A 19389-nucleotide genomic window follows, 5' to 3' on the forward strand; every position below is an offset into this window, starting at 1 on the left:
CTTTTTTAATCAGTTTGGTATTTAAGGTCTTTATATTTATTTTATTTATTTTTTTTGTTAATTTTTTTTTTAATTGTCACGTTTGGCGGTATGGTTTTGCTTTTATTTTGACTTTTTGCAATCAATGTAGTAAACATTTTTTTAAACAAAACTGTCTTTTTGGATTACGACATAGGGTCTGTTGTGTATTTGTTTTGTTATCTTTAGGCTTTTGTTTACTCTGGCATTGTGTTGTCTCTGCCATTGTTTTTTGTTTCAATGTGGCAGTGTTGTTTGCTCAGCGTTAGTTCAGTTGGCATTAGTGCAATGTTCTTTGTGGTTGAAATGTAAATTTTTTTTTTTTTATATATATATATTTTACTATGTTCCGCTGTATTGTGCATAGGATAAATTTTATTTTGTTCTTTATTTCAGAATTGCATTAGTAATGGCCAGCGAGTCAAGCCCCACCCCACCGCTGAGGAGTCCGGTGAGTACATTATCTACTGTTGCTTACTATTCGCTGTCATTTGTAGATGGGTCACTCAACTTTTTTTAAACTATTTTTACAGACTTCTTCAAGTTAGGAGGAGAGCCAGGAGGAACAGAGCCAGCAGGAGCAGAGACCACGGGACCAAGCTGTGGTGGCAGGACGGCGAGTAAGTTTTTATGTCAAACCTATTCCTTTTTTTTCTTTAACTTTTTTGTTTTTGGGGGTATGGGGGGTGGTGGGAGGGGGGTGGTGGAGGTGGTAGGTGGTGGTGGAGGAGGTAGGGAGAACAATTTTTATCTTGCAAACATTAATATTTTCCATTTATTCTAGGTTTCACAACGGGCCCATGATGACCCACTGGACGTAGACCTGATGGTGGCATCCATACAAGAACGAGGCCCGTTGTGGGACAGCCGTGACCCCCGGCACGCGGACCAGGGCGTGTTGCGCCGTTTGTGGATTGAGGTGGCAAAATCGCTGTGGGATGGCTTCGACAGCGCTTCCTCCGCGGGCAAAGATAAATTTTGTATGTATTTCCGAAATGCTGCTATGACCCATCATGCCAGGATACACAACCATCTGTGATGTCTTCTATTGGGATTGCACACGGTTGCGTTATCAATTTCAATATTTTCTCTCAAACTAATTTTTTTTTTTAATTTATACACAGTTAAACAATTGAAGACCAGATGGCTCTCCATGAAGGACCGTTTCAAGAGGGGCCTGAAAAAGGAGGGACAGATCCGTAGTGGTGCTGCAGCTTCAAGGACCTCTATCTAGAAATATAATCGTATTTTGCAGTTCCTGCGACCGGTCCTTGAAAGCAGAGAGTAAGTATAGTACCTATGCACACACCTAGTTTTGAAAACATGCATATTCACGTACTACAGTTAGGGCCAGAAATATTTGGACAGTGACACAATTTTCGCGAGTTGGGCTCTGCATGCCACCACATTGGATTTGAAATGAAACCTCTACAACAGAATTCAAGTGCAGATTGTAACGCTTAATTTGAAGGGTTGAACAAAAATATCTGATAGAAAATGTAGGAATTGTACACATTTCTTTACAAACACTCCACATTTTAGGAGGTCAAAAGTAATTGGACAAATAAACATAACCCAAACAAAATATTTTTATTTTCAATATTTTGTTGCAAATCCTTTGGAGGCAATCACTGCCTTAAGTCTGGAACCCATGGACATCACCAAACGCTGGGTTTCCTCCTTCTTAATGCTTTGCCAGGCCTTTACAGCCGCAGCCTTTAGGTCTTGCTTGTTTGTGGGTCTTTCCGTCTTAAGTCTGGATTTGAGCAAGTGAAATGCATGCTCAATTGGGTTTAGATCTGGAGATTGACTTGGCCATTGCAGAATGTTCCACTTTTTGGCACTCATGAACTCCTGGGTAGCTTTGGATGTATGCTTGGGGTCATTGTCCATCTGTACTATGAAGCGCCGTCCAATCAACTTTGCAGCATTTGGCTGAATCTGGGCTGAAAGTATATCCCGGTACACTTCAGAATTCATCCGGCTACTCTTGTCTGCTCTTATGTCATCAATAAACACAAGTGACCCAGTGCCATTGAAAGCCATGCATGCCCATGCCATCACGTTGCCTCCACCATGTTTTACAGAGGATGTGGTGTGCCTTGGATCATGTGCCGTTCCCTTTCTTCTCCAAACTTTTTTCTTCCCATCATTCTGGTACAGGTTGATCTTTGTCTCATCTGTCCATAGAATACTTTTCCAGAACTGAGCTGGCTTCTTGAGGTGTTTTTCTGCAAATTTAACTCTGGCCTGTCTATTTTTGGAATTGATGAATGGTTTGCATCTAGATGTGAACCCTTTGTATTTACTGTCATGGAGTCTTCTCTTTACTGTTGACTTAGAGACAGATACACCTACTTCACTGAGAGTGTTCTGGACTTCAGTTGATGTTGTGAACGGGTTCTTCTTCACCAAATTAAGTATGCGGCGATCATCCACCACTGTTGTCATCCGTGGACGCCCAGGCCTTTTTGAGTTCCCAAGCTCACCAGTCAATTCCTTTTTTCTCAGAATGTACCCAACTGTTGATTTTGCTACTCCAAGCATGTCTGCTATCTCTCTGATGGATTTTTTCTTTTTTTTCAGCCTCAGGATGTTTTGCTTCACCTCAATTGAGAGTTCCTTTGACCGCATGTTGTCTGCTCACAGCAACAGCTTCCAAATGCAAAACCACACACCTGGAATCCACCCCTGACCTTTTAACTACTTCATTGATTACAGGTTAACGAGGGAGACAACTTCAGAGTTAATTGCAGCCCTTAGAGTCCATTGTCCAATTACTTTTGGTCCCTTGAAAAAGAGGACGCTATGCATTACAGAGCTATGATTCCTAAACCCTTTCTCCGATTTGGATGTGGAAACTATCATATTGCAGCTGGGAGTGTGCACTTTCAGCCCATATTATATATATAATTGTATTTCTGAACATGTTTTTGTAAACAGCTAAAATAACAAAACTTGTGTCACTGTCCAAATATTTCTGGCCCTAACTGTATATTCCAGCCACATAGTTTATTGCCCAGCCATTTATTTTGGCAAGTACGAAGTATAGAAATGAAGAAAAAAATTCAAGCTCACCGAGTCGTGAAAAGTAAAAACTAAATACTTTTATTCACTTCAATCAGAAGCAGAGGATGAAACATCAGCACAATACAATAAAAACACTATCTACGCGTTTCAGGTGACAGGGAACACTTAATCAGACATCATGATTAAGGGTGCCCTATCGCCTGAAACGCGTAGATAGTGTTTTTATTGTATTGTGCTGATGTTTCATCCTCTGCTTCTGATTGAAGTGAATAAAGTATTTAGTTTTTACTTTTCACGCCTCGTAGAGCTCGAATTTTTTCTTAATTTCTGGTCTTCTCACGCTTGACACAGCGTCTCCGTGCTCCGAGCCTTCTGGGATTACTACTATGGTGAGCTGGACTTCCTCTTTTTTTTTCCTGAAGTACGAAGTATACAGAACACAGAAAGATAGTAGATTGGCCATGCCCGGGCAATATTTCATAGTGGAGTAGTATATTGCCCATCCAGGTGTATCCCAGATTTTTTTCAAAAAAAGGAAAAATATAATAGACACAGCATACCTTCTACTCCAAGGCAGGTTATGTTCCCATGGTTGCTCAGCTCGCAGGACCTGTGATGACGTCTCGGTCACATGACCGTGACGTCATGGCAGTTCCGACGATAAGCGTAATTGTCGGGCGTTACAAACGGCAAACATGGGTGACTATTTTGAAATAAATAAATGTATTCTATTTTTAATATTGATGCGGCATATGCAGTGTCAATATTAAAAATTGGTTAACATTAACGGCGGCAATGGATACCGCCGGTAAAGTTAATTAATGACAGGGGAGTATGCGGGCGACGGGCCTTCACTGCGGAGAGTAAGGAGCGGGCATTTTAATCAGGCCTGTCACCCGCGCTGATTGGTCGCCTCAGCCATGTCAGGCAGCTGGCCGGTTCAATCAGCAAACCGTTACGACTGACAGAACAAACCCTTAACAGTAATAGTGTGTGATGCAATGTTTAGTTTTACACAGGTGGTGACGAATGTGAAATGTTATATTGTGTATACTAATGGTTTCCTTATGTTTTCACAGAACACACAGCAGCACCCGCGAGTCTGTCCGACCCTCTGGAGCGGTCCTTCGTGAATCGCCATCTGAACCGTCGCAGCCATCCCACAGCGAGAGCAGGTCTTCCCCACCACAATCTGGCGAACCGGCAGCCGGTCCATCAGATGTTCCCCTGGCCGAGGCATCTGTCGCTCCTTCCTTCGGGTCTTCCCGACAGCGTCAGCGGGCCTCGGACAGGGCGGTCCTGCCCGAATTTTTACATTTGAGCACCGTATTCCAGAATTGCTTCAAGTCGCTGGGTGATAGAATGGACACATCTCTGGCCAATATCGACCGGCGTCTTGAATCAATGGAATCGGAGCTCTCGAGGCCGGCCAAACATTTTTTAGTGCCATTGAGAAGGGCATGGCGGAACATCTTACGCCGGAACTCCAGATTTCTGTGATGCAGGCCTGCAACAACGCATACGTCACTGCTCTGCAGCAGGCTCGGGTCATGCAGTCAGCGACTACAATGCCCGCAGTACCATCGCTGGCTGCCATGGCTCCGACTCCTGTTGCAGAACACCAACACAGAGCTCCGCGCGCTGAGGGCCACCGCCGCCGCCGCCACCGCCACCACAGAACAGAGCCCCACACTTCTGCTCCTGCCAGGCCTTCAAGGGGACACAGACGGGAAGCCGACCCACACCCAGAGGGAGAGAGGAGGAAAAAAAAGAAGAAGACCAGCACTACAACCTCGGCTATGGCTGCTCCCAAAACAAGCACCCAAAGTACCCAGCCTGGGTCTACCCGGAGCACACCCAGTACCCAGCCTGGGTCTACACGGAGCACACCCAGTACCCAGCCTGGGTCTACACGGAGCACACCCAGTACTCAGCCTGGGTCTACCCGGAGCAGGAGTAGCCAGCCTAGGACACTGGTCGTCCCTCCTCCTCCCTCACCTCCTGCGTTGGCAGTCTCGCCACCGTCTACTGGCTGGATTGATGTCGGCATCCCGTCTAGTGTAATAGAGTATGCTGGTTCCTCCCCCTCGTCCTCCTCCTCGGTCTCGTCAACACACACCAAAAGTGGAGGATATCAATCCCCATTAATCGCAGACATTGATACCCCATAACATTTACCCATTTTTTTTTTGTGTCCCAAATAAATTTGTTAATTTGTTCAAAAATACTGAGTTTTTCTTTGTCTATAATAAAGTTTGCACCAAATCACACCGTGCGCCGTATAAACAAATGTTGTGTTTGTAACACCTGATGTGCAATGTCTGACACTATTTTATCAATATTTTTTTTCATTTTTTTATAGGGCTGTCGCTCATTGTACTATGAGATGTTACAAACACAAAGAGCATTGCTCAATATATCAATTTTAAAATGTACCATCACACAACGATTTCATTAACAATATAGTTGGTTTTTGTCAGTTACCAACGTTATCTTTTCTGAAATCGTCCAACGATCAGGCCCCTGCTGGGAGATTGTAGGTCTCAGCTAATGATTCGGAATTTTTTTGGGTAACTGATCACACGCTGTCATTGTTGGATCGGCGTGTTTGACACCGATCCAGCGATGTTGCTGTAAACAAGGGAATATTGTGTTACTAGTGCAGTGTTTTAAACAATCAAAAAAGTGAACAATACCCAAAAAGAACAAATTACGGTGTCAACCACGTCCCTCGCCGTCATCTTCCCGCAGTGACTGACACTGTCATTCCCGGCCGTAAAGCAGAGCACACCGTTGACTTAATAATAAACGCTGTGCTGTGCTTTAGGGCTGGCACAGTACGGAAAGCTGACGGCGATGGACGTGTCACACACCGGAATGTAAGGGTATTTTTTTTTTTTACATTTACAATGGTAAACAGGGAAAACATCGTGAGTGCGGCCATGCGCTTCATAACACAATGGTTACCCAGATTACACGGGGACTTGCTATTTTTGGGTCGCTGGAGAGCTGTCTGTGTGACAGCTCTCCAGCAACCACGCGACGACTAACGACGATCACGGTCCGGTCGTATCACTGGTCGGGATCGTTGGCTAATCGTTTTATTACGGTACCTTAAGAATATTGGTCAGGTGAGGTGGTAGCAATGTTAACAGTGTCGCCACTATTTGACTCTGGACGTATTCTAGCATCCTGAGTCCAATAGTGTTAACTCTGTAGAGTTTTGCAAACATGATCGTCTCCCTCCTTGTCAAGCCAGGTTCCATATGCAAATAGTCTGCAAGATTAAAAATGGTTGACAAGGTGGGAGCCGATCATGTTATATGTCAAAACTATGGAACACACGGCTGAAAAAAATTTTTGTTTTGTCACAGTCAATTTGGGTACTGGTGCTCACATAAATTTTGTGGGACACACATTAGTTTCTAAAACATTGGATTTTAAATTTTGTTTACTATGGAAAAACATATGGGATATTAGTTTTGTTAAAACGGAAAGGCACAAGAACTTTATTTCAAAACACAACGCATTAGAAATTAAGGGGACATTAACAACATTTAAATAACATTACATAGGCTGGTAAAATGTCATGGACTCCACAGTGTTTACATGACAGTGTTTTTATTGTATCATAATACCAAGATGAATTAAACCATTTGATCTTGCCATGAAACACGCCCAACATCTGAAACAAAGTATGCAGCAAATCGGTCCCTCATATGAGCAATGTCCACAGTTGTCCGCAGAGGATGATCTTGATAATCAGGCAATGGATTTGGTATGGGTTCATCGAGTTCCACGTTGACTCTCTCTTTATCAATAATATAATTGTGGAGAACCACACAAGCCTTCACCACCTCATCCACTGTCTCAATTTTCAAATTTATAGCGGATCCTAAGATACGCCATTTGGAGACAAGGATTCCAAAGGCGCACTCCACAGTTCTTCTGGCCCTGGACAGTCTATAATTAAAAATACTTTTTGTGCGGTCCAACCCCCGACTGGAGTACGGTTTAAGTAGGTTGCCACTCATTTGAAAAGCCTCATCCCCAACCACAACAAATGGCATGGCCGGGCCTTCGGTGTTGGGAAGAGGTCGTGGCTGGGGGAAATTAAAATTGTTCTCGTATAATCTTCGGCCCATGTCAGACTCCTTAAATGTCCGTGAATCATTTGCACGGCCAAACGCTCCAATGTCCACAGCGAGAAACCTGCAGTCCGCACCTGCTATTGCCATGAGCACGGTGGAAAAGTTTTTTTTATAATTAAAAAACAGAGATCCACTTCTTGCAGGCTTTGTAATCCTAATGTGCATCCCATCCACTGCTCCAATACAGTTAGGGAAAGAACACAGTGTTCAAATTTTTGGGCGTTGGCCTGCCATAAATCAGTTGTAGGGATGGGTAAAAATTCCTCCCGGAGGTTGTCCCACAATGCGCGGCATGTGTCGGCAATAATACCAGAAAGTGTGGAGACTCCAATCCTAAACTGGAAATGCAGTGATCTCAAGGTCTCTCCGGTAGCCAGGAAACTGACAAGAAGAAAAATAAATAAATTTAATTAAATTGTTATGAAAAAAAATTTCATTTTTAATTCCAATCCCCCACCCCACAAAACCAAAACACGTTACTTTAAAAAATGTCAAGAACATATAAATCCTTCACATTGCATTACGTACCGTAGAGTCATCAGCAGACGTTCCTCGGGGAAAATTGATTTACGGAGCTGCGTGTCCTGCCTGGAAATGCTTCCTTCCACCAGACGCAGCAGATATCGGAAGCTGTTTTGAGACATCCTGGTGTACTCAAAGTATTTCTCCTGGTTGTCATTTAACTCGCCAAACAGACAATGGTAGGCTCCACGACTCTCTCGGACTTCCACTATAGGGTGTAGCCAAAAACGCCGACGACTCCTTCTCCGTAGTTTTTCTCTTTTCCTCTGTTCATGACAGGCAATAGCATATGCAATAGCAATGGCAAAATCCAGCTCCATATTGAGGTAGATACTCTCTATGGGACGCTCCATCTTGATGCTGTATGGTTGGAATTTATCTATGCCGGGGTATATATACCACAATTCCATTATACCCACCCTCATCTACCCATTGGTGGCATTATCTAGTGTCTAGACACTAGACCCACCCTCTTCTATTCATTGGTGGTATTATCTAGTGTCTAGACACTAAATTGTGTTGAAAGATGACATCATTGTTTGACAACGCATGCGTTGTAAAATGCTGCGTTTTTTTGAAAAACGCAACAAAAACGTACAAAGAACGCTGCGTTTTAAGACGCATCCGTTCGACGCATGCGTCAAAAATGGTGCGTTTTTGCGTGCGTTTCCGATGCGTCGTGCGTTGCGTCGGCGACGCTGCGTCGCATGACGCTAATGTGAACGTAGACTAAGTGAACACGTCAGAGACATCAACCACAAAAGCGACATTGGTGGTCAATGTAATATTTCTAGCCATTGTCGCTTTTAATTTCTAACCTTAGAAGGGTACTTGCAACCGATATGGGCTGCTCCATGTCTGGACACTATGCTATGATGTTGCAATGATCATTATCTGACCTTGACATCTTCGCCTTTCTGGGGGGCTCTGACTTTTGAATCTCCCTTTTTTTCATATTATTATTATTATTATTATTATTATATATTTGTATAGAGCCATTTATTCCATGGTGCTTTACATGTGAAAAGGGGGCAAATATAGACAAATACATTAAACATGCGCAAAAAAACAAGGCACTAACAGGTACAGAAGGAGAGAGGACCCTGCCCGCGAGGGCTCACAGTCTGCAGGGGATGGGTGAGGATACACTAGGAGAGGGTAGACCTAGTTGTGCGGTGGTTCAGTCGGTTGAGGATCACTGCAGGTTGTAGGCTTGTCAGAAGGTTTCTATGGTAGGCGAGAGTCTGATGTGTTGGGGTCACTGTGATGTTTCTGCTCTTTGCTATCTCCTGCGGTGCCTTTAATACATTCCCAACCATTGATGTGCATGAATGTTACAGGCCAGGAGCCGGTGTATGAAGCGGCTCATGATCAGGGACTGACATGAAAAAGAGATGCTTCCATCCTCCATTTGGACATGTATGGAGCATACACTGGGGTCTAAGGCTCAGGCACAACGTACACACCTCTGCCCACACCATGAGCTTTCAGCCCTGCACCCGACATCACGAGCTGTCAGCCCTGCACCCCACATCACGAGCTGTCAGCCCAGCACCCCACACCACGAGCTGTCAGCCCTGCACCCCACACCACGAGCTCTCAGCCCAGCACCCCACACCACGAGCTGTCAGCCCTGCACCCCACACCACGAGCTCTCAGCCCAGCACCCCACATCACGAGCTGTCGGCCCTGCACCCCACACCATGAGCTGTCAGCCCTGCACCCCACATCACGAGCTGTCAGCCCAGCACCCCACACCACGAGCTGTCAGCCCTGCACCCCACATCACGAGCTGTCGGCCCTGCACCCCACACCATGAGCTTGTTCATTTTTTGCTAATATCCCCTTTTTTGATACATTTATCTTTGGGTATACTTAAGTGCCGATTCACCTTATTAGAATTCCTTATACATGTATACTTGTAGTTAATGCATGGTCCCTTCATGCTTACCCACAGTGTTTTGGAGCATGGGTGGAATGCATTTTGCACTCCACCATAGCCGCATGAACCTTGGTGTAATCTTTTTGGCACTTCCGGTGACGTGCGGTGGTGGATAGTGTGTGGAGCGCATTAGCAGACCATCATAGCTGGCTGAGCTATGGATTCACAGATTACTCATTCTGCAGCCATAAAAATACAGTGCAGCGCAGAGGATGTAGAACACTAACTATGCAATTTTTATACCAATTGCACAAATGATTATTAGCCCCAATTACAAAAAAATTGTCTCCAAAGGTGGACAGACCATCTTGGTTGGCAGCAGGATACCTATTAAGGGGTGGTCTCAAACCTCATCTCTCCAGCTGTTATGAAAGTAAAACTTTCAGCATGCCCGGACAGACTACAGCTGCGTTTAACATGGCCCATATTCCATAACAGGGTGGGACACGCAATGTGGTACTAAGGAAGTCCAACGGACAATGCTTCCTTCACCAAGATGAATGAACTGCTGACCTACTACAAATTATTTTAGTGTTGGCACACTGGCAGACGCACTCATACAAAATGACCACTGTAAGATCTGCGGTATAATTTGCATTACTGTAACCTGAAACTATTCATACTAATTCTCAGTCAGCTTTGGAGGAAAATATGTACCTGCCTACCAGAGATGAATGCATTTTACATGTTAATTCTGCACAGCTGGATCAGCCCGGCCCTACACGGAGACAAGCAGCCGCCAAACATAATGTTATTGTCCAGCAGGAGGCTGAGGAGCACAAACATTCCAAGAGGCGCAACCAGCAGAGCCAAAGGAAAGGAGGAAAGGTGGAAAGATGGAAAGCAAGCAGCCAACCCACGGGGAATATCTTACCGACAGATCCTTTTCAAACTGCGTGGCCTGTCATTCTTCGGAGCTTTCAGAGGCAGTGAACTGCAGAGTTCAAGGTGGAAGAAAGAGCACCACCCGAGAGAAGGGAAGCAGTGTATCATGCAAAGAGCAGGAGAAACAAAGAAAAGGTTAATCAAATCAAAGTGTATTTTTTCTCATCCTACATGCATTGGTATAAGCATTGGAAGGGGAAAAAAAGAAGGTTCGAAGATCGAGTACAGCAGAAACAGAAGAGCAGGAAAGTCATTCATGAGGGTGTTCAAGAAAGATGGCGTAGAACAAGATGAGCATTATGATGATCTTCAAGAGGACCTGTCTCTTGTTAAAAAAAAATGTGTTAAATGCTGGGTAAAATCCCAAAGGTCTGCTGATTCTAATGCTATTTTCCATTTTATGCTGAGTCAATCCATTACAGAGATATTCACATTTGTTGCATTTGGAGCACAGTATGTGCAATCTCTGCTTGTAGTCAAACTGGGCATTTCTTCTCCGGGGCTGTACGCTTTCAACCATTTCTCCTAGATGCTGTCAATCAGGTCTATGCAGTGTCTGAGACTACTAAATCAACTGCTGCTGAGCTGTGATTGGAGGGAGGAGTAAAAGAGCACACCCCCAGAGAAAACTGAAAAAATTATCAATTGGACCTAGAGTAGAGATTTCACATTTAACGCTCCAAAACAAAACAAAATATGAATAACTCTGCAATGGAGTGACGCATAGCAAAACGGAAAAAAAGCAACAGAATCAGGGGAGCCCAGGAATTTGAAGGGTATGTGCACATGTTCAGTATGTGCAACAGAAAAATCTGCTGGAAATCTTTTGCAAATACTGATGTGTTGATAAAAAAACAAAGCATAAAGTATGCACATTTTTTGCCCTTGTTTTATGTGTTTCCCCCATTCATTAGAATAGGTGAAAAACGCTGCAAAAACGGTGAAAAAATTGACATGCTGCAGATTTGAAATGACTTCAAATCTGCAAGGAAAAAATAAGTAATGTGTGCATGAGACTTCATTTTGTTGGCTGTAGGAAGTTCTTTGCTTTTTGTAACAAATCCTAACAACAACAAAAACAACAAAAATACAGCAAATACTAAAAGTATGCACATACCCTTACAGGGTATTACTCAATTTTTTTTAACAAGTGAAAGGTCATATTTAGAAGGCCTAGAAGGACATGAAACACAATGGCCTTTGTTTTAGGACCAACTCCACAATACCTTCTCAAATGTCCTAGAGAATGGAGCTTTGCGACTGGAGGTATTTCTGCCACTTCTTTCCCAGTCTTCTCATCAGACAGTCGTTTGAGAGGACTTTCTTGTAGTTCACCACACACCTTTTCTACCTACATGGGAATACACAGGGTATAATGAAATATTGCATGAGAAGGGGACCACTGCAGGCTTTACCACTTAACAAGTAGACATGATCTACATTTAATGCAAAATATGTCTCTAAATATTCATGCAATTCATATTTGTACCATTTATCATCTCTGGTGTATTGTTTTTAGCTTTGAAGCAATGTCTCTTGCTAATTCAATATTTTTACATTGCATGTATGGTTGTTTAATGATCTTAGATATTGAACATACATTTTCCGTTACATATATCTAATATATAATTGCCTAGAATACTACTTCCTGCAATTTGTGCCAACTTCCTGTCCGGAGCTAATGTCCGGAGCTAATGTCCGGAGATAAGTGACGTCAACAGTGTCCAGTGTATGATTGGTTGCCGCCTGCTGCGAGCGACCAATCAGAAACATGCCGTACTGTGACACACTCCGCCCGCCATTTTGGTGTGATTTTTAAATTTTTACCTCACAGCAAGTTTCTACTGCGTGGAGGCGGGCCCAGTGACGTTGCTCTTCAAGCTCCTGCCGAATTTCGTCAAAAAAATTATAATACCATTTACCAAAACTATATATATTTAGTTGTGAAGTGGTTCAGTGACATTTTCACACCAATTTTGAACTTTTGTTTGGTGTTTTCTCCATATACTGCCTATTATTTTTGTTCTTTCTTACTATTATTTATTAATTGTATTATTCTTACATTTGAATAAATAAAGTATATATGGATTCTAGACTCCCGATTCTTTAGAATCGGGCTACCATCTAGTCTAATATATAATTGCCTAGAATACTACTTCCTGCAATTTGTGCCAACTTCCGTGGCTTTGTCTGGAGCTAATGTCCGGAGCTAATGTCCGGAGATTAATTGCCTAGAATACTACTTCCTGCAATTTGTGCCAACTTCCGTGGCTTTGTCCGGAGCTAATGTCCGGAGCTAATGTGCGGAGATAATGTCCGGAGCTAATGTCCGGAGCTAATGTCCGGAGCTAATGTCCGGAGATAAGTGACGTCAACAGTGTCCAGTGTCTGATTGGTTGCCGCCTGCTGCGAGCGACCAATCAGAAACATGCCGTACTGTGACACACTCCGCCCGCCATTTTGGTGTGATTTTTAAATTTTTACCTCACAGCAAGTTTCTACTGCGTGGAGGCGGGCCCAGTGACGTTGCTCTTCAAGCTCCTGCCGAATTTCGTCAAAAAAATGATAATACCATTTACCAAAACTATATATATTTAGTTGTGAAGTGGTTCAGTGACATTTTCACACCAATTTTGAACTTTTGTTTGGTGTTTTCTCCATATACTGCCTATTATTTTTGTTCTTTCTTACTATTATTTATTAATTGTATTATTCTTACATTTGAATAAATAAAGTATATATGGATTCTAGACTCCCGATTCTTTAGAATCGGGCTGCCAACTAGTCTAATATATAATTGCCTAGAATACTACTTCCTGCAATTTGTGCCAACTTCCGTGGCTTTGTCCGGAGCTAATGTCCGGAGCTAATGTCCGGAGATTAATTGCCTAGAATACTACTTCCTGCAATTTGTGCCAACTTCCGTGGCTTTGTCCGGAGCTAATGTCCGGAGCTAATGTCTGGAGCTAATGTGCGGAGATAATGTCCGGAGCTAATGTCCGGAGCTAATGTCCGGAGATAAGTGACGTCAACAGTGTCCAGTGTCTGATTGGTTGCCGCCTGCTGCGAGCGACCAATCAGAAACGTGCCGTACTGTGACACACTCCGCCCGCCATTTCGGTGTGATTTTTGAATTTTTACCTCACAGCAAGTTTCTACTGCGTGGAGGCGGGCCCAGTGACGTTGCTCTTCAAGCTCCTGCCGAATTTCGTCAAAAAAATGATAATACCATTTACCAAAACTATATATATTTAGTTGTGAAGTGGTTCAGTGACATTTTCACACCAATTTTGAACTTTTGTTTGGTGTTTTCTCCATATACTGCCTATTATTTTTGTTCTTTCTTACTATTATTTATTAATTGTATTATTCTTACATTTGAATAAATAAAGTATATATGGATTCTAGACTCCCGATTCTTTAGAATCGGGCTGCCATCTAGTATATATATATATATATATATATATATATATATATATATATATATATATATATATATATATATATATATATATATATCACAGGTCAACAAAAAAATTTTTTTTTTCTGGTGTCCAAAATATTTTAATGAATTTGGGGTATTTTTGGGGTGCTGATTCTGAATATGCTATCAGTTTTGCCAGATTGGCTCAAGTTTTTGAGATTTTTGGTATCTTATTTATAGCACTTGTTGGTAAATGCGACGCATCATCTCATTAATTTCTTTGGATTAGTACTTGAACTGAGCAGTTCTCAATATAGTTTTGTGTTAATTAGTGTTCTAAAAGTTTGTTCATAGCTTGATTTTTGCACTAACTTTATGTTGTTGTCTGTTTTCCAGTGAAAAGCATGAACTCATCAAGAAGAAGTTGTCTTAACGATCCAGACTCATTCTGTTACATTTGTGGTGAATACACACTGCCAAAACATAGAAGAAACATAACAGACTTCGTAAAAAAAAATGTATTTTGCCTATTTTGGGGTTATGTTTGGGGACCAAGACAAGTTTTGGGCACCACACATAGTGTGCAAAGCATGTATCGAATTATTACGAAAATGGAGCAAAGGACAAAGAAAAAGCTTCAAATTTGGTGTTCCAATGGTGTGGAGAGAGCAAAAAAATCATCATGATGACTGTTATTTCTGTGCAGTGCAAGTGCAAGGATTCAATAAGCATAAGAAACGAAAATGGGAGTATCCTAACATGGAATCTGCAAGAAGGCCTGTCCCTCATTGTGAAGATGTGCCTGTACCTGTGTTTACCATGTTACCTGACCTTCCCCCACCTGATGATGATGAAATGCAGGGTATGGAGCTAAACATCAGTTCTGGAAGTGAACTAGAATATGAAGGAAGTTTCAGAACACCTACGCAATTTACCCAAGGAGAGCTCAACGATCTAATAAGAGACCTCAACCTCTCAAAAAGTGCATCCGAACTTTTAGCTTCAAGGCTAAGTGAAAAAAATTGTCTGACGCCTGGAACTAAAATTACATCTTACCGGACCAGAGAAGAAGCACTTCTTCAATTTTTCTGTGAAGATGACCTACTTGTATATTGTAAGGACATTCCTGGCCTGATGCTGCAAATGGGTTTACAAGTATATCGTCCTGAAGACTGGAGGCTTTTCATAGATAGTTCTAAAAGGAGTTTGAAATGTGTTTTGTTGAACAATGGCAATCAGTGTGCATCTCTTCCAGTAGCTCACTCAACTAAACTTGCAGAACAATACAAAAATGTCAAAATGGTCTTGGAGAAACTGTGCTACCATGAACATTCGTGGCTGATATGTGTTGATTTAAAAATGGTCAACTTTTTACTTGGACAGCAAAGTGGATACACAGAGTATCCTTGCTTCATCTGCATGTGGGATAGTAGAGCAAAACATCAGCACTGGGAGAAACTGAATTGGCCTTCAAGGGATACCTTAACAGTAGGAGCATCAAACATAGTGAACGAACCTTTGGTGGACAGGGAAAAAATCATTCTACCACCACTTCACATAAAGTTAGGACTAATGAAGCAGTTCGTCAAGGCATTAGACAAAGATGGTAATTGCTTCATGTACATCTGCAGATCTTTCCCTGGTCTTAGTAGCGAAAAACTGAAGGCAGGAATCTTTGATGGTCCTCAAATTCGGAAACTCATTAAAGATTCAAATTTTCCTAAGGAAATGAATGACATTGAAGCTGCTGCATGGTGTAGTTTTGTGTTGGTAGTGAAGAACTTCTTGGGAAATCAAAAGGCAGACAATTATGAAGAACTGGTACAAAACATGCTATTGAGATTTAGAAATCTGGGTGTACACATGAGCATTAAATTGCATTATCTTCACAGTCACTTGGACAGATTTCCAGAAAACCTTGGAGATTTTAGCGAAGAACAAGGGGAGAGATTTCATCAGGATATTATGGTGATGGAGGAAAGGTACCAAGGCAGATGGGACAGACATATGATGGCTGATTACTGCTGGAATCTACAGCGTGACTGCCCGAATAGCTCACATAGAAGAAAATCATATAAAAAGCGCTTTTCCAGCGATTAAATGTCTCCTATCTTGTTCATTTTTGAAGATTACTTTCTAAAACTAGTTAAAATAAACTAAAATCAACATTTACTTTGTTAAATTTATTGTATTCATGACAATATCAATAAAGTTAATGCGCGTGTAGCAAATTACGTCTTTTTTTTACACATTTTACGAAAAATCTCAAAAACTTGAGCCAATCTGGCAAAACTGATGACATATTCAGAATCAGCACCCCAAAGTTACCCTAAATTCGATGAAATATCTTTGGCACCAAAAATGCTGTTGATCTTTCAATTTTCACATTGACCACTGGGGCTACTCTTGACTCGGGCGTCCTGTTCTTTCCAGGAATTCGCCATACATTAGAAGCAATAGACTGATTCAGACCCTATCTTTTCTGTTAAAGCATCTAATGAGCTATTTATAGAGGTGCTAACCTTTGTTGAAATCCTGCCTGTGATCATATTGAGACTCCTGAAAAGTTCTCAGTAAAGACCAGGAAGTTTAGAATAGCCCCAGTGGCCAGTGTGAAAATTGCAAGATTTCTAACTTTTTAATGCAAATTATTATAAAGTAAATAGCATCACCAAAAATTAAAAAAAATAAAAAAAAAATCCTAATTTAAACAACAGGTCATTTACTGAGGATACATTCCCTTAAAGGCTCTGGTCACATCTGCATTGTGGCTTTAATTATTAACTGTTGAACAATGGACAAGGGCAATGCTCTATTAAGGGGATTTATAGTTGCAGAATTTGAGCCGTTTGACAACAGAATGTTTATTGTATGGCAGTCACTTAATAACCAGTTTATATGGTCTGATCGCGCTTTAGATACACACTGATAGATCTGTAATGGATCGTTCAGTGTGCATAAGCTGCCATTATTCTCTGCAGCACAGTTCCTATCTACACTGGACATTACACTGCCGAGGACATTGATCTTTTACCAAATCAAAAGATCATTTAACCTGACAAATGACCGTTTTGCTAATTTAATGGGGGAATCAACATTTTAGGAACGATAATCATGCAGTGTAAATGCTACAGTTAAAACCAGAAGTTTCCATACACTACATAAAAAGACACATCTGCGTGTTTTTCTCCATATCTGACATGAAATCAGAATAAACCTTTCCCGTTTTAGGTCCATTGGGATTACCATAGTTATTAATATTTGCCAAATGCCAGAATAATGAGAGAGAGAATATATTAAGGCATTTTTATTACTTATTGCAAAGTCAAAAGTTTACATACATTTTATTAGTATTTGGTATCATTGTCCTTAAACTGAGTGACTTGGGTCAAACGTTTGGAATTTCCTTCCACAAGCTTCTCACAATAGTTGGTTGGAATTTGGGCCCATTCCTCCTGACAAAACTGGTGTGACTGATCCAGGTTTGTAGGTCGCCTTGCTCGCACCGGCCTTTTCAGCTTTGCCCATAAATTTTCAATAGGATTGAGATCAGGGTTTTGTGATGGCCACTCCAAAATATTGGCTTTGTTATCCTTAAGCCACTTTGTTACCATTTTGGCAGTATGCTTCGGGACATTGTACATTTGGGAGACTCATTTCGGCCCAAGCTTTAACTTCCTGGCTGATGTCTTGAGATGTTGCTTCAGTATTGCCACATAATCTTCTTTTCTCATGATGACATCTATTTTGTGAAGTGAATCAGTCACGGCACAACATGGTGCTGCCTCCACCGTGTTTCACAGTTGGGATGGTGTTTTTAGGCTTCCAAGCTTCTCCCTTTTTCCTCCAAAAGTAACGATGGTCATTATGCCCAAAAAGTTAAATTTTAGTTTCATCAGACCATAGGACATGTCACCAAAAATTGGTCTTTGTTCATGTGTGCATTTGCAAACATTAATCTGGCTTTTTTATGTTTATTTTGGAGTAATGGCTTCTTCCTGGCAGAGTGGCCTTTGATACAATACTTGTTTCACTGTGGATATTGACACCATCTTACCAGCTTCCGCCATCATTTTCACGAGGTCTCTGACTTTTGTCCTTGGGTTGATATGCACATGTCGGACAAAAGCATGTTCATCTCTGGGACACAGAACCCGTCTCCTTTATGAGCGGTATGATGGATGGACATTCCCATCTTGTTTGTACTTGCGTATAACTGTTTCTACAGGTATCTTGAAATTGTACCAAGGGTGAGCCAGACTTGTGCAAGTCCACATTTCTCTTCCTGATATCTTGGCTGATTTCTTGAGACTTTCCCATGATGCTACACAAAGAAGCAGAGTGTTTCAGGTGTGCATTAAAATACATCCACAGGTGTGTCTCTAATTAACTCAGATGTTGCCCAAAAACCTATTAGAAGCTTACAAATTGTTTAAATTGTCTTAACTTGTACTGAATTTATTGTCTGTACATGTCGCCGCTTAATTGTAAAGTGCTGCGGAATTTGTTGGCGCTATATAAATAAAAATTATTATTATTATTATTATTACAAGCACATGACATCATCATATGGGCAGTCCAGAATCATTTAAAGTCGTAGTAATCTTAGAGTATGTAACCTTTTGACTTTGCAGTAAGTAATAAAATGCCTTAAAACATTATCTCTCTCTCTGTCATTATTCTACCATTTGGCAAATATTAATAATTATGGTAATCCTAATTCACCTAAAATCGGAAAAGTTTATTCCGATTTCATGTCAGATATTGAGAAAAACATGCATATGTGTCTTTTTATATAGTGTATGTAAACTGCTGGTTTCAACTGTACCTTAACTTGATGATGTTGTTCTTCTGAATTGTCAATTTGCCATAGCACTGCATGTAGGGCTATTTGTCCCATTGATAGTGACAGAATGTGAACATGGCCTCAGCCTTTGTTCTTTTTCATGCCTGCTGTGCTGCATTTTCAAAACCCCATATCTCTCCAGGGCAGTCACAGATAGATTAAAGATGTGCTTCTCAGACTGGGAATTTAATTTAAGGCTTTTACATTAAAATCCAGAAGTGTTCTCTGTTTAAAGGGAACCTGACATGTGAAAAATACTATTAACCTGAAGATATGGGGATAATCTGCAGGTTGATAGTGTTTTGAAGCTGCCCGATGCCCTCAGAGAGAGTCCAGTTGCTTGGAGAAAATGAACTTTATTCCTCCTGGCAGCCTCAGACTCTTAGTCCTAGAGGCGCAGATTCAGTTATCGTTCAGTACATAGTGAGATGCGGCTGTAACCGTCCCAGCGTCCCCTCTGATGTATATGCCCCAAGTTCAGTGTATCCTATGTGATGTATATGCTCCAGTCCCAGTATTTCCTCTGTGTTGTATACGCTCCAGCCCCAGAGTCTCCTATGTGATGTATATG

The 19389-nt window shown here is 41.7% G+C and overlaps 1 protein-coding gene across 2 annotated transcripts in view; it reads right to left on the bottom strand.

Moving 5' to 3' along the window:
• LOC138638471 (glypican-5-like) overlaps positions 1-19389 on the bottom strand; it is a 494253-nt gene that overhangs the window by 310443 nt on the left and 164421 nt on the right. Inside the window, exons 4-5 of one of the 2 annotated variants that reach the window (XM_069727800.1) lie at positions 11775-11899; positions 10538-10597 (exon numbers count right to left, since the gene is read on the bottom strand). In XM_069727800.1, the coding sequence (XP_069583901.1) occupies positions 10538-10597; positions 11775-11899 (185 nt within the window). The remainder of the gene's footprint in view (positions 1-10537; positions 10598-11774; positions 11900-19389) is intronic. The other variant, XM_069727801.1, reaches the window with a different exon arrangement.

The sequence above is a fragment of the Ranitomeya imitator genome, chromosome 5 (assembly GCF_032444005.1).
Source record: "Ranitomeya imitator isolate aRanImi1 chromosome 5, aRanImi1.pri, whole genome shotgun sequence".
In the NCBI taxonomy this organism is placed as follows: domain Eukaryota; kingdom Metazoa; phylum Chordata; class Amphibia; order Anura; family Dendrobatidae; genus Ranitomeya; species Ranitomeya imitator.